The 22,995-nt window shown below is 36.3% G+C and overlaps 1 protein-coding gene across 1 annotated transcript in view; it reads right to left on the reverse strand.

The window, feature by feature from the left end:
* The window catches only part of LOC131166146 (3-hydroxyisobutyryl-CoA hydrolase 1-like), a 68,119-nt gene that overhangs the window by 542 nt on the left and 44,582 nt on the right, over positions 1-22,995 (reverse strand). Inside the window, exons 10-14 of the mRNA XM_058124457.1 lie at positions 20,874-20,995; positions 2,207-2,267; positions 1,941-2,039; positions 135-236; positions 2-43 (exon numbers count right to left, since the gene is read on the reverse strand). Coding sequence (XP_057980440.1) covers positions 2-43; positions 135-236; positions 1,941-2,039; positions 2,207-2,267; positions 20,874-20,995 — 426 coding nt within the window. The remainder of the gene's footprint in view (position 1; positions 44-134; positions 237-1,940; positions 2,040-2,206; positions 2,268-20,873; positions 20,996-22,995) is intronic.

A 22,995-nucleotide genomic window follows, 5' to 3' on the forward strand; every position in this document is an offset into this window, starting at 1 on the left:
CCTTTGGGTTCCTATCCTTATCCAATAGTATAGCCCTGCAGCCCTGCATGTGACAGTTTGGTTTTTTAAAGTAATGTAGATGATGGGGATTTTAGAAAAGTAAAATTAAATATTGAACTAACTGCACTGCAAACCTCAAAAAAATCCCTGCTGAGCTCTCCCCGCAGGACATGACAAACCACTCTGTATTCACGGGCAAGGCACTGTCCTACACCTTGGAGTCTCCCTTCTCTTATCTGAAATTGCACAAGGGAGGACATAAACCGAGACGCAAGTTTCAACAAGCTTCAAAAACCCCTAGATTTTGACCTCAATTATACAACTTGATGTGCCCAAAAGCTCTCAGATTTTGCCTTCAATTATATATAATTAGTACTAACCCTATGTTTGGAAGAGCTTTTAGATTTGGATTTGTGTGGATTTAGAAAAAATGTAATATAAAATTGTTTTGAATTTTGTCAAAATCCACAAAAATCCACATCCAAGACCCCAAATCCATGCTGCCAAACGTAAATGTAAGAGAACCTGGTTTGATAGTTTTGGGAAATTTTAAAAGGGAACCTAGTTCTACTTTTCTTGTTTATTCACTATTAACTCAACAAAAGTAACCATCCATTGCCCTGCTTTCTCAGAACTGAAATGCAAGTAAGTTGCATTTCTAAGACTTCCATAATGAACTTCAATGTCCCTTAAATGGTGAGTCAATACAGATACATACATGCACACATATGTGCATGCGCATACACACATATTGACTGGATGCCCCATGCATGTTATATTGACTGGGTGCCCCATGCATGTTATATGGACTGGGTGCCCCATGCATGTTTTCTGTGAGAAATCATACAATGTTTGATATGATAATAATTATGTAAAGCTACTATCCATCCAAGGAATCCTATTCCTTTATGCAAGTTTGGATCAGGTTGTGTAAAAGGAAAAAAACTTGAGCAAGTTACAGTAAAGTTTCATGTGTTGATGCTCACAGCTCACATAAGTGTGCAGGGGCATATGCGTGTATTTGCATGCATGTAATTTGAGTGTCATTTCGACAACAGCATTTCAATATATAATTTAGTATTACACATGAACAATACATGATTTCATTAGCTAGGATAATTAATGACGCAAATACATATTAAAAAGTTGTCCATGATGCTTAATTTTCTATCCTCTTGGTATAAGGAAAAGCCAACAATCCTAACCATAGCATGTGTCACATACTCTTCAGGTTCCAATTCTGTACCATTTCCTCTTAATTATTTTTGATTGCAATTAAGCTAAACTTGCTTTATCCAAAATCTACAATCTCATTAACTTATCCAACTACAGCAGATTACACTTTTTCTAGTTATAAAGAAAGCTGACCAATGCATCAACTTGACTAAGAACTTTCAGGAATTACTACTGCATTCTTCTCCACACTACCCCATGCAATCAAAACCTCTGGCCCCAAAACACTCGTTTTACCTTATCCAACTAAAGCAGATAACTCTTTTCCCAGTTATAAAAAACCCACCAATGCACTCCTCTAAGCACTTGAGGAAATACTATTGCAGTCTTCCCAAAACTAACCCACACAATCAAAACCTTTTATCACCAAAGGACTGATGAGTTTATATTAGGCCATAAGACACTGACATCCATGGACTTCTCCTGAGGTTTCAAATATCCCATGGATCTCCCTTGAGATTTATAAAAACCCCACATATCTCCCTTGGTATTTGATTTTTGGGACACTTCACCTTTCAAAAGCTTGTCTTTTGTAAAATATAAGAGAATCTTTGTATCTTTTTGGCAAACCTCAAAGGAGGTCTGTAGAATTCTTGAAACCTCAGGGGAGATCCTTGGGATTTTTGAAACCTCAAAGGAGGTCATAGTATTTTGCTCTTTACATTATAAGATATGAAATGCTACAAAAATGCATTATGCTTCCATACCAATCTAAGAGAAATTTTAAGGCTCGTTGGTGATGCCTTCTTCAATGACATAATCATTTCAGGAATCCAATCATCAGCCCTGTCCACAGCTTCCATCTCCTAAAACATCAAACACAGGATTCTGGTTATATAAATTTGGCCACAGAGAAGGAATGGGAGTACAAGATAAATTGTACAAAGCTAAATCTACAAGAGTATAGTCAAGGGAACTAATAAGAGGAAATTAAGTTATTTATTTAGGAAACAATTTCATCAGATTGACTCACGAGAGCAGATAAAATTTCTTCGACTGTTCTTCGAGAGAAGCACCTATCAATAATATCCAACCTACAGACAAGTAACCACTGAAAATAAGGATCTAAAAATTGGAGCCAAGGCCAGATTGAAAATTTAACATTGCAAAAAAATTATTTGTTCTATTATAAAATAGGATGCTTTCATTTTTATTTATTTTTTGTTATGTGCCATAGGTCATATGCATTTCTCAAGTGTGCCATTGATATTAATAGCCTTGACAAGCAGAGGACTATGCTACAGGGCTTTGATTTGAAGGGATTGAAAAGAAATCTCTACAAAAAATCTGACTCAAAAGTCATCGACTACCCTGGATTCACCCATCAACTCAGTTGCTAGCAGGGACTTCGGCTACTCTTTCAGTAATCCAGGTCAATTGGGAGTTGGAAAATTATGTGATTGTGATGAAAATAACAATGCTGCGGACCTAGGTGGAACCTTATTATTTAGAAGGTTTATAGTGAGGAATTTGGTAGGCTTCTTGGTAGTAGATAGTAAAAATACTTCTTCTTTTTATGGCGGCGCCCCCCGGGGGTGGGGAGTGGGGAAAGAGGAGTATGCTGTGTCAAAGAAGGCAATTGCTGTTGTACAGACAATGCTTCAATCTACCTCCTGAACCTTATCATCAGCAAAAATTAAAGCAATCTTTTGACAAAGATATAAAAAAAAAGGTATCCCAATGATACTCCTGGGAGATTACATGTCTCTGTAGATTTTTACTCCCTCAAGCAGTTGCTTCACCATAGGTGTTGACAGTTGTTAAGCCTTGATATACATTGTTGGCCCTCAACCTAATAGCTTAAGCTTTTAGGTAAGGTGGAAATTTAACATGGTATCACGGCCAAGTTACTAGGAGCTCCTGGGCTTTAGTCTTGTTGCCGTGTTTATTGTAAGTTAAATTCATCATGTTCCCAAAATGGGTATTATTCATTGTTTATTTACCTCTCCATATGGGCTGCAAGTGCAGGAAGTGTTAAAGCTTGATGTACATTGTTGGCCCACAACCAAATAGCTTAATCTTTTAGGTAAAGTGGTAATTTAACAACAGTAAAACAACATTACTAATGGATATGACGTATAATGAGAAAAAGAAAACAAGTATTTCACATGTACTATTTGAACCATGTACCCACTATTCTTCTCCCTGACTCTGCAATTGTCAGCCAATGCAGCATTGATGACTAAGAAATGAGCTCAACCTTGTCAAAATTGGACAATTTGTATGCAAATCCTCTAATTTTTGGACTAATGCTAATAAATCCTTTCTGCTTTAAAAAAATATTTGGAAGGCCAAAGTTCCTTCAAAAATAAATTGTTCTTAATAGAGTTAACACCAACAATCTGTTGCAAAGTGGAGACCTTCAAAGACACTTTCTCCTGATGTGTGTTATTTATGTTTTTATAGTTCAAAAACTGATTCTCATATATATACTATAGCACTTTTGATTGGAATGTTTAGAATAAGCATTTAGGTCTTCTAGGAGAAAGCATTTTGGAATAATTTGTTTGTTTGCCATTTCTTTTTCTGGTTTTGGTTGAATGAAGGATGCACATGCTTTGTGGGATTGTGCAATTTTCGTAGTTCTGTGGCGGTTTTTGGCTGGCAAAGAATACTCGTATATTTTCAGGGAAAGAGCTGAATTCCTCTTAGTTCTGGGAGAAGATAAATTATTAGACCTCACCTTGGTGCACTGCTGCTGGTTGCCATACAGGGGTGAGGTTTTATCATATCCAACATGATTGGCTAGTTTTGTTAGTTTGATTGTAGTTTCTTCTCTTATTATTTTATTTTGTTTTTTATTATTTTTTTTATTTAGTATGTTTTTTATCCCCTCCTTCAGTATATTCTTTCTTATCTAATGAACTCATCTTCTTAAAAAAAAAACAAATCTAGTACACGGATAAAAGTTTGCAAGAATTGACCATGAATGTACAATTCTCAGTTAGAATTCTACAATTTTTATTCCATCAGGATTTATGCCCTACCCAGGTCCAACAAATCCAAGTTGTTCTAGTCAAGCCCAACCATTTCAAAACCCAAAAGTTCACCATGTTTTTCAAATACAAAATGCCTTGAAATTCCTTCCAAGGAAATCTAGAATTAAAATAAAATAATTCACCAACTCCTATCTCGCTTTTCAAATGTTTCCAGGATTTCATGTTAGAATCTTCCTATTCGTATCAATTCCACACCAAATCGATTCAGATCTTACTAGAGCCTCAGAAAAACAAATAAATCATTGCTATATCTTTCAATTCGCCCCCTGAATCAAGCAAATCAACATGAATTGATCAATTCACACGATTCTATACCTACCAAATCCAGTCAAATCCATCTTGTTTAAAACCTAAAAAATAGCATTCTTCTTTTATTGTTTTTTTTTTCTCGGGTAACATGATTGCCTTCCATTACTTCACTTCATCTGTTTTGTGATGAAAAAAGGAGAAAACAAAACTTTAGGTCTTGTATTGCCTCACAGAACCATATGTCATCCTTGGATGTGTACAGTGTTTTGCCATTGAAAAGAAAGGGCATAATATTGGTAGATTAAGCAAGGTGGTACTCACGTTTTGCTGCGTTGTTAAGATTCAAAGGTTGGATTTTTGAGTAGTTTGTTCACTTATTTATCAATTTTGTGTAAGTCTTCTTCTTCTTCTTCTTTTTTCTTCTTTTCTCTTCTTCTAATTAGAGACGTGAATGAAATATGACCTTTCGTTGGTAAACACAAAAAGTTCATTTCGTTAATATATTTTTCTTGTTAGTTTTTATTATTTTTTTTACTCCTCTTACTTTTTATTGTTAAGAGAAAGTATGATTTTTTTATTCATAAAATTTAAATGCATTCCATTTTTGTTTGTTGGTACATGTATCCATGTCATTTCGAATTGATTTTGAAAAATTGTACCAAAAATTTATGGTTCAATTTGACTTTTGATTCCTCAAATTGGACTTTAAATTCATGAGTTGAATCTCATTAACAATGCCAAGATTCAAGGTTTCAAAATTTTTTTATAAAGAGTTTGAAAATTCCATAAAGTCTCTGCTTGTTTAATTCCCCTTAACAATAGTTTATTTGGAAACTAAAAGTGCTTAGGTATGAAGTTTTAAAGTTTTGATACCTCAAAAGCAAACTACTTCAACTTTTTAATTTTCTAATAAACAATATACACACATAGATGTGCAAATATTGATTTTAGGGCATATAATCATCCCACTGTTACTAATATACTTCATTTTCAAATGTAGTTTCCTTGTTTTGCATATTCACGTGTAATTTATATAGTTATTTCTTAAAATTTGTGTTGAATCTTATTATTAATGGTTATTATCGTCATTTAGCATTATTAGTGTGAAATGGTGTTATTAGTAAGCGTGAGTAAGGGTATTATGGTCATTAGGTATTACAACTAAAGGAGAGACCTATCGTTGTGAGTAGGGTCTTCCATTTTACTCAATAATTCAACATGGTGTTAGAACAAGATTTAACCTAAACCCTACCACATAACCAAACCCTAAACCTGATCGTCTATGCAAATCTGCTGCTATAGGAGGATGAGTTGTACCCCTAGAGTAATGAAACAAGTCCAGAGGGGTCGCTAGAAAACACAGCAGTGGCCTCCTCAACAGCTCTGCCCTTCTCAGAATCTCACTAACTCTTCCATATTTTGCAAAACCAACACCATACACAATCACAGAACTCTTTGATCTATGAATTTTTGCCCCAATTTGTTCCAAAATGGCTTAAATCCTTCCATAGGCCATAAGATCAAGTTGGTTATATATTTTGTTCAAGGACCCAACTTTTCTTGATTATTTGCTTGTGGCAATTCATTAGTTTTGTTTAGAATTATTAAGGTCGTCAGTTGGTCCCTCGGGGCAGTGGCAGTGTTATGTCAGGTTGTTGGTGAAATGCTCGTGGTTGTTTCAATGCTTCACTTTGTTTGATGTTGTTCCGTTTGTTCCATCCGTGCACATGTCCCCAATGGAAGAAGGAGCGATCTGTTCCGTTATAGACCATGGCCTTACCATTCAATTGTTGATGGCCAATATGGGATTTGGTATAGCAGCTCACATTCGTTTGCACTGCGCGTCCCTGCTGAATTGGACACATGTTAGCTATAGGAAGTATGAAGGGAGCCCTCGAATAGAGTGTGGCCCAAGCCAAATCTCACATATAAAGAAGTCCCATCCTGCCTCATTTGTCGTTTGTTTCATTTGTAAGTGCTGGGTGATAAGAGTCCATGAATCCCAAAAGCAATTCCCTTTATAACTGCCACAGATAATGATCGAAAATTTTGACGGAAAGAATTATGTTTAGTGGTCTTTGTTAAGATCTATTTGACAGGCTTGGGTAAATATGAACACTTGTTCCACTTCGGGCCTTTGATGATAAAAGGAGAGAAGTGTGGATTCAGGAAGATGTATTGATTGTCTCCCTCGTTGGAACTCAATGGAACACCAAATTGCATGGATGTGCATGAATCTAGATGATTCAAGGAGATCTGGGATTATATCAAGCTCCTATATTCTTGTAAGGTTACATGAATGTACAATCTATCCTTCGAGTACATTCAATTACAGATGCACCGACAAATGCAATTACAGATGCAAGGAAAGATGTTGTGATACACGTCTATTTAGACACTCGTTACAATAAATTGGGTTTATTATGTGTAGTCTGATTTGATTATATTTCCTATAATAAATCATGATTATGATCTTGATCATATACCATATTAAAGCTATTGTAAAGATCTTTAACAAATACCTCATAATTTTAAGCTCTAAATTATTGGAAATTGCTATATTCTTAGAAAATCATATTAGTGGAAATCTTGGGTGCTAGTGCTCCCTATCTCAAAGGATTTTGTTCGTTGGACATTTATTTCAAACTGAAGCTGGTGTTCGAACGAACCCACCTAGTGCGACTTAAGGGTTGGTTTGTTGTTGTTATTGTTGTTTAAGCTGGTCTTTGAAGAAGCCTTAGTGATACGAATATATTGAGCTTGACTAGCTTGAAGAAGGCAATCAAAATACACATCTTGAAGGAACATTCACTGTTATCTTGTTTGATATAACTTCATTGTATTTCTGATTCAAGGGTACTCTTTGTCATATCTTCCTAATAGGTTGAGACTATGCGAGGTCTCTCTAAATTCACAAATTCTAAAATTTTAGAGTACATGCTTGTGAACTAGAAAAGACTTTGGAGGTTCTTTCTTCTCATTCTTGTTATTTGTAATTGGGGAGTATCCCTGTCGGGACCTGTCCTGGGATCAAGTATTGACTAGGGTGCCAAGAAGAGTGAGAGTGAGACAAGATGGTTATCCTAACTGTGAGACACTAGGTGTAATTTGTATTGGATCATACTGGAAATATTCAAACTGATTTGCCTTTTTTTCATTTTTCTTTTTTATACCAAAAGAAATTTCATTAATAGGAAAGAATTTACAAGTAGGGAGATAAGAAATCTCTCAAAAAAATCTGGTTCAAACCAGAAAAAGTGTAAAACAACAAAAATCAAGCCAACCGATTCCGGTCCCTATTTAAATCCTGAAAACTAGCTTCCCTGAAAATTCCAAACCAAACACGCCATAAAGATGTTAAAAATTGAATATTTTCCAACACCAATGACAAATTCAACTTCTTCCTAGAAAAAGTTTGCGTGTTACATTCCAACCATAAACCCCATAAAACTGCATACTTGCTACACTTCCACAGGGCTGCCCTATCCTTCCTTCTTCCAAGGCCAGCAAAAGAGATGACTAACAAGTCTTCCACTGATAGGGGCAAACCCAACTCTCTTCCATAATACCAAAGAGTTTATTTCAAATCCTCCATGCAAATTCATAATGCAAAAAGAGATGGGAGGCAGTTTTGGAGTTCCTATAATAAAGCACACAAACATCTGGGGAGAGAACCTTCAAAGGAATCCTAATCTGCAACAAGTTATTGGCATTAATTTTCTTAAGCACAACCAACCAAGTAATCGCCTTCATTTTTGGGGGAACTTTAACATTCCAAATAACAGGATAAAGAGGAAAAGGACAGTTTGAATAGGTCAAAAATTCATAGAATAATTTACAAGAAAACACCCCAGATTGATCCAAACACCGAGAACGAAGATCCCTTCCCAAAGATAAGTTGCAATTGTTCAATATGGACAAGAAGGAAGACAACTCCACCATCTCCCTATCATTTACAGGTCTCCTAAAATGAAGATCCCAAGAGACCAACAAGCTATTCACATTGCCCATAAAAAAAGGAAATAACTATGTTTGGTTAGACGCACAACCTAAAAATATAAGGAAAATAAGTGGAAAAAGAAACGTTCCCGAGCCATAGGTCTTTCCAAAAATGAATCTAGGAAGTGGGAACCCATCCCCACTTCAAATTTAGAGTGAGGGGTGAAAATAGAGTAAATCTAGGAAATAGACCTCACGGACTCAAAGAACATCTCAAACTAGTATTAGTATCCCACCTATTCTTATCCAGCCCAAACTTACTACGTATAACTCTATGCAATAGGGACTTATCGTCTACGGGGAAGCGCCACAACTATTTAGCTAAAAGAGTGGTGTTTTTAGGCACCAAGTTACAAAGACCCAACCCCACTTCCTTTTAGACCCACAAATTTCTGCCCAACTCACTAAATGGTCCTTATGACTTCCCACACTAAACCACAAAAAATCTCTAATGAGATTCTTCCAAGCTTATTAGCAATCCCCACTAGAATTTTTAAAATAGATAAAAGAAAGACAAAGCCTGGATAAGCGTAATTCTACCCCAAGGAGAAAAAAAGAAAAAAGGAACCCTTCCAACTGTTTAATCCCTTTGTTAACCTTCCCATTACAAAATCCCAAAAATCTGCCCCTCTAGGGTTCCCTCCCAATGGAGCCCCTAAGTAAGTTAGGGGCGAACCCAGTAAACCACAGCCCACGTCCGCAGCCCAAACGCTATTTCTCTCAACAGGTACATTCAAGGCTGCTAGACCACTCTTTCATATATTAGTTTTAAGCCTAGACACCCTCTCAAAAATTTGAAGAATACCCAAAATTCTTCTAAATGAAAGGTTATGATCATCAAGGAAGAAAATGGTATCATCAGCAAATTGAAGATGAGAAACCACCACCCCCTCATTCTCCACACCTAGCCCTTTAACCAACTCGTTTTCAACCACCATATCCACCATCCTACTTAAGACACCAGCTGCAAGGATGAAAAAGAAGGGAGATACCAGGTCTCCTTGTCTAATGCCTCTCGAAACAGTAATTTAGGTTCAACATTAACCATAACCAAGAATCACATGTTAGATAAGCAGCCCCTAATCCACTTGCGCCACGCCCCTCAGAAACCTTTTTAACAAAGACCTTATCCAGGAAACTCCAGCTCACTATCATAAGATTTCTCAAAATCTATTTTGAAAATTAACCCCCTTTTCTTATTCCTACCAATGCCCTCCATCACCTCAGTAGCCAACCACATAGGATTCATTATTTCTCTCCCTCTCTATCTCTCTCTCTCCCCCCCCCCCCCCCCCCCAAAAAAAAAAAAAAAAAAAACTCTGGCCACTTGAAATAGTAACCTTGAGCACTGCACTCAACCAATTAGGTAGAATTTTATTGATAATCTTAATTATTTTACACACACTAGAGACAAGACTAATAGGTCTAAAATCCTCAACCTTGGAGGATCTAGCTTTCTTAAGCACCAAGGCTATAAAAGAGGAATTGATACTCTTGCTCAAAATCCCATTCCTATATAAATCAGTAAGAACTTTAATCAAATCACCCTTAACAATCTCCCAACAATCTTGAAAGAAAGCCATGTTAAAATCATCCGGACCTGGAGCTTTATACTTATCCATCCCAAAGGCCACCCCCTTCACTTACTCCTCATCAAATGGTCTGTGTAACCAGTGCATCTGATCATTGGAGATGAGATCACCAAACTAAATCATCATTCTATTATGGATTTCCACTGAATACAAATTACAACAGATTTGTTTGAGTGGATGTAGGTCTGGGGACTGAACCACTATAAATCTTGTGTTCCTCTCCCGTTTGTAGACTGATTATTATTTTATGATTATTGAGTGATTGTGTTTAATTTGGTCTAATTCATTAACAAGCCTCTTTTAGTAGGATTTAAGATCATATATTAATCAAGCTGGGAAAGGCAAAAACCCATACAACAAAATCGAACAACTAAAAGAAGAGCTTCAGCCTTGAAAAACAATACTTCAGCTTCAATACAATCAAACAGAACAGTTAACCCTCAAACTGCTGCAACTGGTTCAGCTACTCCCATCAGCTGAAAAACCAGACCAAACCTTCAACAAAACCATCAACAAACTTCAAAGATCACCAGCTTCAACACAGCAACTCAACCAGAACAAAACAGCTGAAGAGCAATCAATCCAGCATGCTTCAAACTGCTGCAACTGGTTCAGCTTCAATGAACTGAGACGACAAAGACAGCAAAACCAAAATACCTGCCGACTTCCATCAGCTAAAAACAAACTCAGACCATAGTTTCAAAAAAATAAAAACCATCTACCAGACCAATCCATCAACAACAGCAAAGAACAACACCAGCTTCAATACAGAGAAATAACTCCAACATCAAAGCAGGAAATCTACCACCAGAACAATCATTCAACATTCAGCAGTAAAAAAACAATAGCTAAAGAGAAATCAGCAGCTGAAATGAAAACAGCAATCACTGTAAAGCAACCTTCAGAATCTAAAATACCAAAGCAAAGCAGAACCAGCCTCCAGTCTAAACTTCAACACACCAAAAGAATAACTCCGGTAGAAAGTTTAAATGTTCAGCAAATAATATCTATATCAAACTGATTTTAACTGAAGAGTTTATATTTTTCCTCGAGCATTATTTCCCAAGCCAGAAATGTAAGTGAAGCTGTCATTCCAATTGACAGGAATTATATTCAAAGTCAGATTCAACAAATCTGTAATGTAAGCCTGTCTCAGTCTTTGGCAATCAGAAAACAAGTGACCTCTGGTTTCAGAGGTACAATCCACAAATTCTACATACACAGTCAATATTCCTTTCCCATTTAGCTACTCTATCCATTGTGCTAAGTTCATTTAGTATAGCAAGCCATGCCACAAAACAATGTTTTGGCACACTATGCTTACACCGTAAAATGGATAACCAGTTAACAAGTTGCTTTCTGCATCTGATACTGCCCCAAGCAGAATGTAAAGTAAAATTACCAGAGTGAGAGCAATTCCAATACCATCCTCAAATTCTTTGTTAGGATTACACATCAGACCAGCTTGAAAAGAGGTAACATTTGCAGTGTCTCACTAGGCAGTTCCCAGGAGTAATCATTTATATCAGCAACTTTTGCATTGTTACCCATTCCCAATTCTGCTGGAAAATGATCCCCATAATGTTGAAGCAAATGACTGTTTTGATGCTAATTATCCAAGAACAAATAATTTTTTTTCCATTTCCAACTTCACAATTTATATTTGAATAAGCAGCCTCTCTTACTTTTAGAATCTTTTTCCAAGTCCATGAGAGCAATTTGAACTTTCTTTGACTGCCTAAATGCATTTACCTTTTAATTTGTAGGAGTGAATCCATACCACCCATTAAAAAGACTTGGAAGAACAAATAAACCATAACAATTTATTGGCAGATACTGCTGCCCATTCAGAGAGTAATTTAACCCCCAAACCACCATCATTTAATGGCTTCCAAATATCGTCCGATCCGATTTTACTACAATTTGAATTCCAATCATTACCCCTCCACAAAAAGGTACAGTAGATGCCCAGTAGCCAAAATTTCTTTGAAGAATGGATTTTATCAACTGAAGCCTACCAGCATAAGGTAAGTATTTATGACCATGTACATATTCTGCTTGATGTCCTTTCAACCAACATATCACAATCAGTTCTGTTTAACTTCTTAGTAACAAATGGTACTCCCAAATACTTAACAGCAAGTTGTTTGTGAGGTATTTGAAGTAAAGAAGAAATTTCATTAACAAGCCTCGACTGTTTTTAAATTAATCTCTGAATTTCTAAACAAGTCTCAAGTTTTAATAAGCCACCCAATTCACCCTCCTCCTCCCTTTTGGGTGCCTAACCAGACCAACAATTCGTATCAGAGCAGGACTCCTATACTGAGTTTTATCTGTACCTTAGAGTATATCCAAAGGCATGCATGGCAAGTCAACCAACCTCCATTGTTTGATGGTCCTAATTATACTTATTGGAAGGAACTTATGAAAACATATAATCAGTCCATTGATGTTGGTGTTTGGAAGAAGTAACTATCAATCCTATGAAAATTGTCAATGGTGAACCAATTCCAAAATCTAAAGACGAGTGGAATGAGGCTAATGAAAAATATATTCAACGAAATGGTAAATCTCTAAACATTCTTTGTCGTGCCTTAACTCCTAATGAATATAAGTTTACAAAGTTTCAGGTTGTGATTCTGCTAAAGAGATTTGGAACCGACTTGAAGTACTACATGAAGAAACAAATCAAGTCAAGAAGTCCAAAGTTAATATGCTGATGAGCGAATATGAGATGTTCAGAATGAGAGAAAATTAGTCAGTGATTGATATACGTAATTGGTTCGTTAACATCATCAACTGGTAAGATCTTTTCAACTAGTGAGATGGTTAAAAAGATTATGAGATCTCTACCCAAAATATAGGAAGCAAAGATTGCTACTATAATAATACAAGCTAAAGATTTAAATACCTTATCTGTTGATGAACTTATGTGCTCACTCATTACACATGAAATGACAATGAATGTTACTGGTGCTTCATCTTTGCAGGAAAAGAGCATTACACTCAAAACTGAAGAATCAAATAATAATTCAGAAGATGAAAAGAACATGAGGAGCCGATAGAAAATACGGCTAGATTTTTTAAAAGAAAAGGCATCGAAGGAAAATTACTTAATAAATCCTACAAAGATGATGGTAAGAAGAAAGATGAAATTGCTTGCTTTGAATGTAAAAAACAGGGGCATCATAGAACTGATTGCCCAATCTACAAAAAGAGAAAAGCAAAGGCAAAAAGAAAAATGCAACGGTTGCCACATGGAGCAGCTCAAAACCATCAGACTTAAAGAACAATGAACTCGTGTAAGAAACTGCCAACCTATCCTTGATAGCTAACATCAGAAGTGATCAAGAGGTGACAGATGATCCTCCTGTTTCTATTTTTGGATTAACAACAGTATCCCAAGCATTTTTTGCCCAGACTAATCTGTTGCCTACGCCAGCCATGCCCACAGCCAACACACGCAGGAGGTAAATCGCAGATGTGCAGCGCAAGCGGCAGGAATCGAACCCGGACCACTGGGGCTACCAGCATATTCTAAGGCTCACCCTTTGATGGCATTGAAGATTTATGTTGAAGATATAGGAGACTGGAACAAAATTTTCATGAACTGAAATCAGAAAACCTTGAGCTTAAGAAGAATAACCAAGAAGAATTTGAGTAATTTGAAAATTAGAAAGATAGTTTTGAAGCAGAAAATAAACTTTTAGAAGAAAAATTACAAGCTTGTGAAAATCATAAAGAGGAATTTGTATATGAAAATATGATGCTTTTGAAAAATAAAAAAGTTTTCAAAAGGAATTTTAATGTCAATTAAATGAGTTTGAGAATGAAAAAGAGATTGGAAAAGAAAATTCAAATTCTCGAGAAAAAGAAAATACAAATTCTTGATGATGGAAGTGATGAATTGCATAATCAAGCTATTGATTTACTGTAAAATCTAGAGAATCTTTCTATTACGCAAAACTATTTAAGAAATCCATTGAAAATTCAAGAATCTCATACTTGTAAGGGAGAAATTGCATCTTCCTAAAGAAATAATCCTTTTGCAAAATCATTACATAATACACGTAGTGTGACAAAACAGAATATTAAAAATTCAACTCTTATCAAAGTGGCTTTTGAAAGAAACTTGGTCATCATGCAAGAGTGTGTTGAGAAACAAAAGAAAATTGTTGCAAAAGGAAAGTAGAAATTGATTCAAAAGAATTAAATATCTAATGTTTATGGACCCAGCTCGACTAGGTACCAAATCAAGAAGTTTATCGTATTTTTCTTTTTTGTAGTCAAATAAAAAGGAAAAATGAAAAGTGGTACTTAGACGATGCTTGCTCAAGGCACACGACTGGGGTGATAAGTTAAGTTTGTTTCCATCCAGCATAGAGACTATGAATTTGTAACTTCTGGAAACAATAACAAAGAAAAGATACTTGGGGAAAATACCATTGGTAGTAATTCTTGTACCTTGATAGAAAATGTTTTGCTTGTTGATGACTTGAAACAAAGCTTGCTAAGCATCGATTAGCTGTGTGACAAAGGTAAAACCATATCTTTTACAAAAACTAGCTGCATAGTCATATGTTGATGGTAGCTTGATGTTTGATGCTCCCATAGAAAGTAATGCCTAAACTTGAATTTGAGCATTTCTTGCACAGACAAGCGTCTTGCTTTTGTTCAGAATGATCTATATCTTTGACAAAAAAGGCTTGGTTCTCAAGTCAATAAATAAGCAGCAAGCCCTTCTATGTTGGTCAATTTTGATGTTTGGAATCATAGTCGAATTGTGTCCAAATTGGCCTTTTGGCACTTTATAACTTTTTCTGATGATTATTCAAGGATGACTTCGCTCTATTCAACAAAAGATTTTTTATGAGTTATTTCATATCTTTTGTTCCTTTTACTATCTCAATTTGGTTTAACTCTTCGGATCCTTCGAGTCATCATAATCATTTCACCTACCAGCCCTCTGCTAAAACTTCTAAAGGATTGCCTAGATCTCTCTCAACTCCCAATAACATCCATTACTAGTATAAAACACATGCTCCCTTCCCCTTTTCAAGAATACCCTTTACATTTCCATTACTTCATTAGGTACAATGTGGTTCTACAAAGTAATGGCTAAAAGAAGGCTAGGTACCCAGCCAAAAGATTCCAACACTCAACCTACCCAAGACACCAAGGATGGGGCAAATGTGGGTGATCATCATACAACCCCAGAACTCGGCCACCTATATGGCACTAATGAAGCAAACCGTTAGAAACCTTAATCAAGTCATGTCCACCATTAGGAAAATTATCCATGCACCACCTTGGTTTCAAAACCTCAATGGACTGCCTTAGACTTTCCAGAAAAACTACATTCTACATCCAACAATGGCTCTACTATTCCTCCTAGTTCTAGAGGGCATGATAACAACACATCGCCAGTCCAAGGAGATCATTCTACCTCAAAACTCACAAGTATCTCAAACACCATCTTTCAAAGAGAAAATTTCTACCATGCCTCCCATATTTATTGCACCCCTTCAATGAATTCAACATAGGAGACCTATTGTACATGCTTCTTTAAACCTCACTCATGTACCCCAACTCCCATCATATCCAATTCCATTCCTTGCATCAATGAGAATGAACTAGACAGCATTTTGGAGAGGAAGCATAGAAAAGGTTCTCCAAGTTGAATTTCAGGTTTCCTCACACAACTCAGGTTACTTCTGAGACTTATTGTGAGGACTACGCTAGCTCCAAATTCAAGCTCTTCAGTAAGTGGAATTGTAGAATCAGATGTGCCCTCTGTTCTTCAAGAATTTTTTCTCTACCAAGAGGTAGGTGACTATGGTGCACCTTGGGAGGAAGCTTCAAAAGATTGGAAAGGATTCAATGGACTTTGTAGACAGCTTTTGTGACCAGTTGGGTGTCAAAGACATCAAAGGGTGAGAATTTGAGAAGGTTATCATCAAGGAGATCTTCAATGAATATAGGGTGCATTTGGAGAACTTGGCATTGTCATTTTTTTTCTAATTTGGAGGAATTTTCTTGAAGGACTAATACATCCATCCAAATGCCAAGGAATGCAAATGCTCGCTTTAGGAAGAGGGGTCTACTATGAATGCCATCCAAGACACAGGCAACAAATTCAACAAAAAGCCTTTGAATGGTGTACCAATTAGGGTCTCCAACATTACTAGTTTTCCCCTTGTATCATGAACAAGATGCATGATCTCCTTGATGAGTGAGCGAAGAATGGAGTAGTACAAATCCCAGATGCCTAGTGCCAGACTACAAATGAAGCAAAGTTGCAGCGGTTGCTTTGAGGCATGGCCAATTCTTCTAAAAGATTGCATAAAGCTAAAAAGGATTGTTGAGCCCTTCATTGAGGGGGATGATGATGGTGAGAGAGTGTTCATCGTATAGCTAGGCATCATTCCAAATAAAGATCCATATTTTGAGACTTTGATTTTATTTATAATTTGATTATGCTATTATTTCAATATGCCAAAATAAGAAAGTGTCTTACAATTTAGGAGATTAGAATGTTGGAAACTAATTACTTGTATGTAGTCATCTATAAGCCTTTGGAGGCGCCACTGATTAATGAATTAAAATTGTTTTATGGTTAGGGTCTTTACTCGGAGTTAGAATTTCTTGAGCATGCTCCAACGGCATCAATTGGCCAACCTAGTGTTGCATCGCCACCATTGTCCACCACTGTCAATCCTCCTTGTTGAACACTCAACCTCAATGTGTGCACTTATGTTTGTCATCATCTTCACCCTAGTCGTACTCCTTTATACGCGTGGACTTGTAGTCATCATCCTTAAGAAGCATATCTCAAAGCTGCTCGCTCTAGGCACCATACAAGTCATTGTGATCCAAATCAACTAGTATTCGTGAATCAAGCAAAACTCCCTTGGATGATGAAGAGCTTCTACATCACCAACTATTGCTCCATATATTGTCACTGCATCCCAACGAGAGAAAACTGATCAGCAGACCTCATAAGCCAAAATCACAAGCCACAAGCCTTTTATTGCTCGTCCCACCATTGCTGACTCATGGTTCTTCCACATCAATCAGAGCGCAACAGACCAATGAGCTTCCAGATCCCCCAAAACCACATGTTTATAAGAAAAGAACATCCTAATATGAATTGATCTATAAAACAGTTGAACCTCAACCTTTCCAAAATAATTGAGAGTTGCATCTTAGATCTTGAAAATAATGTGAACTTTGTAATGTTACAACTATCTCTTGCCATGATTTCCTAAGGGTCCGTTTTGTATCACTGTCAAAAATTAGAGAAACAAAAAATTAGAAACAAAAACCAAAAAGCATAAATAGAAACTAAAAACTAGAAACCATCAACATGTTTGGTTAACATCTATAAAACTAATTCAAATTGAAAAATTAATTAAAAATGCTCATTTTCATCTTTAAATCAAAATATTATAAAAATATGATTAAAATAATAAAATTACAAATAATACACATTAAAAAATTACTATAATAAAAATTAAATTTTTTTTAATTAATTGTTCTATTTTCAAATTTTACTTTATGATAAAATTTTATTAGAGATGGCAATTGAAAAATAGTAAAAGTATTTTGTAATTGGCTTTATTATTATTTTTTGAAATTTATGTATATATTCCTTTTAATTATATTTTTTTATATATAAAATGAATAATTTAATCCAAAAAAACTATTTCTGGATATTAAAATTTCTAGCAACCGGTTGCCAAAGCAATTGAAAACTGTAAAATCCAACTTTTAGTTTTTTGGCAAACAACTAAAAAAACCGCCAACAGAAATAGAAAACTGACAACAGAAACAAACACATTTTTATAATATGTTTTGTATTTGTGGAGAAACAAAAATAAAAAACAAGAAACAGCAACGATACCAAACAGGCCCTTAACTAATCCAAGTCAGCATTTCTTGAACAGCCAACAAATAGTTAACAAATCATATTTGATTTCTTTTTACAGTTTATTTGAAATTTTAAATTTTTTATTCATTTATAAAATATTTGTAAGCTATTTGCATATTTATATCTAAAAAACAAAAATATCAAAAGGTTTATTCCCCAATGCCTTGAGGCTTACGCCTCACCTCATAAGGGTTAAAATGATTTGCCTTTTTTTTGTTTGATAACAAAAGAAAATATCATTAATAGAAAGAGATATTACAAAAGGGAGACTGAGAATTCTCCCTAGACAAACTGCGACACACCAAGACTAAACAAAAAGCATAAAAAAATGCCCAAGAAAAAATCATCCAATCAACATGTTCCTTGTCTTTTAAAACATTGGATGATATTGATACATCCTCTCAAGCCTCACCAACGATGAACCCTCGAACCACATATGCCTTAACTACGAAATCAAGGGCATGCTGCCTAATTTTAATGGGGAAGGTGAGCTGTATGATGTCTTTGACTAGTTAAACCAAATGGAAAACATCTTTCTTTATCAAGGTGCTAGGGCCAACAAGTCAACCTCATCATAATCATTTTAAAGAGTTATGCCAGCACTTGGTGGGATAATATTGTCACAACACCTAAATTGCATGGAGAGGCCCATTACTAGGTGGATTCAGATGAAGATGTTGATGCAAAAGTTTGTGCCGGTCATCCATGCATGAGAAGTCAACTAACAACTGTGCTCATTGACTTAACATGGCAAGGACATTTCTAGTTCACCGTCTCCTTGCTCAAATTTGATGGAGTGAAATCAGCAAGTCATCTGGTACATAGGACTGCAGTCCAACTTCCAAAATCAAACTCAACAATTTGAAAATCCAAATTTATTGATAAGGTGGTGTCCTATGCCATGGGTGTAAGGAAGGGAACTGGAAAAAGTTGTTGAATCGCACTGAGCTGAAAGATAAGGCCATCTTGAGTCCTCCAAAGCTTGTGAAAGATTTCCAACCAAAAAAGCCACACCATGAGTGTGGGGAGAAGGATAATGTGTCTCAGTGGTGTCCTAAAAAGAAGTCATTACATATGGTGGACAAGAAGACCGAATTGAAGGAGATCAATTACACCTATGAACCCGTGGACCTTACTAGCAATGAGAAAGAGGGTTCCCATAGTGCACAGCCCCCAAAAATGCAAAATTACACTGTTTTCCATTGGGGCTAAACACGGACTATCCAAAAACCATCCTCCAAATTGAACACGTTTTTTAGGCATGTAAGTTTTATCAGGCATGAGGGAGCCCAGCAATTAGTCTGGAGCAGAGATTTAGCTTGATATCTGCACACTTTTGCCAGTTGATGTTGTATATTCTCAAGATCATGAAGTGTACATTTTTGGATTTCAAACAATATCTCAAGATAGTTTGTCCTGTTATGTGGATATCGCATTGATTCTGACATAAATTCTCTTCAGGTCATGGTTTTACATTTGCAATTCCTTGACTGTTGACATAATGTTGGGGAATAATTGGCAATTCGAGTATTGCATGATCTACAATGCTCGTGTGAAGAGTATCAATGTTAAGGTTGGATTGAACAATTATGAGTTGCTGTATCAACCATTGTCCCAGATGTCAGAGATGTAAGGACGTGGGGTCATCTTGTATTTATTTCAGTTCGCTGCACCCATATTATATTAACCAGCATTTGAGACCACATTTCTATGGCGGGAGAGTGGCAAAAGTGAGTGTTCATTGTGGAGGCTGACCTACCTTAAGGGCTTATGCATCAACAAGAAAAGATCAAAATTTTGAGATTTTGATTAATTTTATGATTTGATAATTGCAAAATTTCTATTAGGAAAGCATGTCTTGGAATTTGGGAAACTAATTGCTTATATATAGTGGTTTTAAAAGCTTTCAGAGGTAGTGTTGATTAATAAATGAAAATGTTTTGTGATTAGGGTTTGTACTCGAAGTATGCAAGTTTATTGAGTGTGCCCGTGCAGCATCAGACGATGTTTAGAACAACCCTCTGCCTCACCATGATAATTCTGCCCAAGGGGTGGGGTGTTTGTTGAAGATGATTTGAATACCACTTTCAGCTCCTTGATCCTTTCCCTTTAATCTTCTTGGAGTCTACTCTCATGTTAGGGGGCATGGGCTTTGGGTTGAATGCTTGGAGAAAATGGTGCAGAGATCTCTTCTATTCCTTCCCAACACCTTTTATGACATTTCTGCTATATAATATTTTTTGAATGATCCGGCATTTTCTTTCAATAATATTATGCTGTCCTCTCTTTTTTTGGAAATCAAGGTGACCTTGCTTCTGCTAATTCTCCTACTGTGCATCATTTTCTCTTCTGCATTTAACAAACTTTAGATCCACTCCGTAGGTTCAATTGCTCATGATATCAATCCTGTACTTAAGTGGACAACAATGGACCACAATTTTCTGTAAAAGAAAAGAAAAAGGAAAAAAAGGGGGGCGAGGGGGGGGGATAGATACACAGGTAATCTTAAGCATTGCTTGTGCTGGAGGCTAAGTGTAAATGCATAAAAATAGCCAGCGTCATTTTGTTTCAACCATTACGGTACATATCGGGCACTTTAGTCTGTACTAACTAACCAATCAGGAGGAAGTTCATTAGATAAACAGCTCAAGGGCATGGATATCCATGATCTTCACTGTGCACAATGTATGATTGACCAAAATACTATACAGGAGAATATATGGAGGTAATGACTCAAAATAAATCATATTACCTAATTAGATCTCAGGATGAAAAAAAAAAGAAAATAATATTATCAGTGATAACCGCTCCTTCCCTTCAAAAGAGGATGCTTTCGCCTTTCATGACATAGAAAAAACAAAAAAATAATACCGGTGATAAGCACTGTTTTCTTTCAAAACAGGCTGCTGAGAGAAGCCATCAATAATTGCAGATATAATGTCTGGATCACTTGAATCAGCCTTGTATAATGCTTCTTCTAACAAAGAAAGTGCCTGACCATTAAAAGAAAGCAAGCAAGAAAACATTCAATTAGCATAAGTACTCCTGAGTTGAGAGAGGAAAATAAACAAGGTCTTAACACCTATGATTGGAAAGCCCTGCATTGCTTGTAATGTAGTTTGTTGAAATCTACATAGTTATAACAGCAAAGATTATTTTCTTTAACAGTGAATAAGAACAAGAATTACATTTCATAGATTAATCCAAACCAAATATTGACTTCTTACCAAACCTAATATATTTTTTTATAACAAGAAATATTTTAAAGAAGAAGAATAATGAGATTACAATCTTAGAGAGGAAGAAATCCTCAAAAATCTGTCAAAAGAAAGAAAGAGAAAAGCGAAGAAAGAAAAATGCTCACAAAAACTAATTTAGAAAGCCCCTCTTTAAACCCCTGCCATCATAATTCACATAACACCGCAAATTTTCTAATTCTTCTTGGCCTTTTTTCACCTTTCTTATACCACCATTCATAAGAACTTTGTTTCCACCAGGATCAGACAGTCACAACCCCGACTTATCCAACTGTTTTTCTGTGCTTCTAAATCCTTCCTATCAAATATCAATCTCTGCCGCAGGAATAGACAAAATCCCATTGCATACGCTGCTGTGGTTTACGCAGTCCATCTTCCTTAAAAGTAGGGAATCCCTCCAAACCTTCCATTGGAGATGGTCACACGTACTATCCTGAAGTCAGATGATTCAGAAACATACCCATATTGTTCCCAAGCCTCATCCAGCAACAAACCATCATCCCAGGTAAACTCACCAACAACACCAATCTCATCACCCAATGTATCTCCCCATTGCTGTCTATCCTTACACTTACTAACCTTTTCATATGTATTCCCTTTCTGAGCATTAATACCTGCCTGCACAGCCATCTGATGAGAACAAACCTTGCCGCCCCTACCCTTATCAAAATTATTTTCCTATATCACTACGCTGTCCCCCCACAGAAAAAAGCTTACACTGAACATGAACCCCACATACTTCCTGATCTTTAGTAACCCTTCCCCTAACAACAAATATCAAAGGACACTTTGGCCAACCTCTCATCATGACTGACCCACAAAGGAAGCAGTAACATAAATCCAATTCCAGATTTGAAGAACCACTTCTGACTTCTAACAGAACATGCCATCACCCCTTGCTTGCATGAAGATGTATCCAATCCCACATATTAGAATCATGGAATAACCCTAGCAGTGTAGGGTGGCTTGGACTTCTACTCATCTTCAATCTGACCTCCACCAATAACATAATCTTTTTAAAAGCTATGCCCTCTTTTTAACTCTGAGAAACCAAATTTGGTTCCAAAAGACCTCAAGTCATGTCTTACTTACAAGCCTGACTACTAGTGGAAACAATGGGACGTTCTGCTTTGGGCCTGTATTCGATGGGCTAACTGAAGCCTGCCCATTAACCTTTGCTGGATCTAACTCTAGAATACCCGAAATATCACCCCAAATGCAATGAAATATTAATAATATCCAGCCCTGACTCAAAGGCCAAACCATTCCACTTGGATTTGCATGCTCCATTATTCACATGAACCAACTCATTCCACCCCATCTTCTTCACACAACCATCCTCCATTGGAACCCTAGCAACACTTGAAACAATCCTGGAACACACCCACCCCCCCTCCAAAAAAAAAAAAAAAACACAGATGATTAACAGTTGACAATGCACTCATGACCTACATCACACATTGGCACCCCCGAAACAATCAAAACTTTGTGCTTCCCACCATGACAACCTTGCTCCAGATCAAGCATTGTTCTATAACCCCTCACCAACACCACCATGACCAGTGTAGACACCCTATTTTGTCCGGGGCAGAAAATGAGAAAATACAGGAAAATTTTTTTAAGACAGAGTAAATGAATTTTTACATTGAAAATAAAATAGAGAAAAAAAAACAGAAAGGGAAAAAAAATGAAATAAAAAGAAGTGGGCCAACATCTTCAATTTCAAACATGCAAGC

Source organism: Malania oleifera, chromosome 10 (assembly GCF_029873635.1).
Source record: "Malania oleifera isolate guangnan ecotype guangnan chromosome 10, ASM2987363v1, whole genome shotgun sequence".
Lineage (NCBI taxonomy): Eukaryota > Viridiplantae > Streptophyta > Magnoliopsida > Santalales > Ximeniaceae > Malania > Malania oleifera.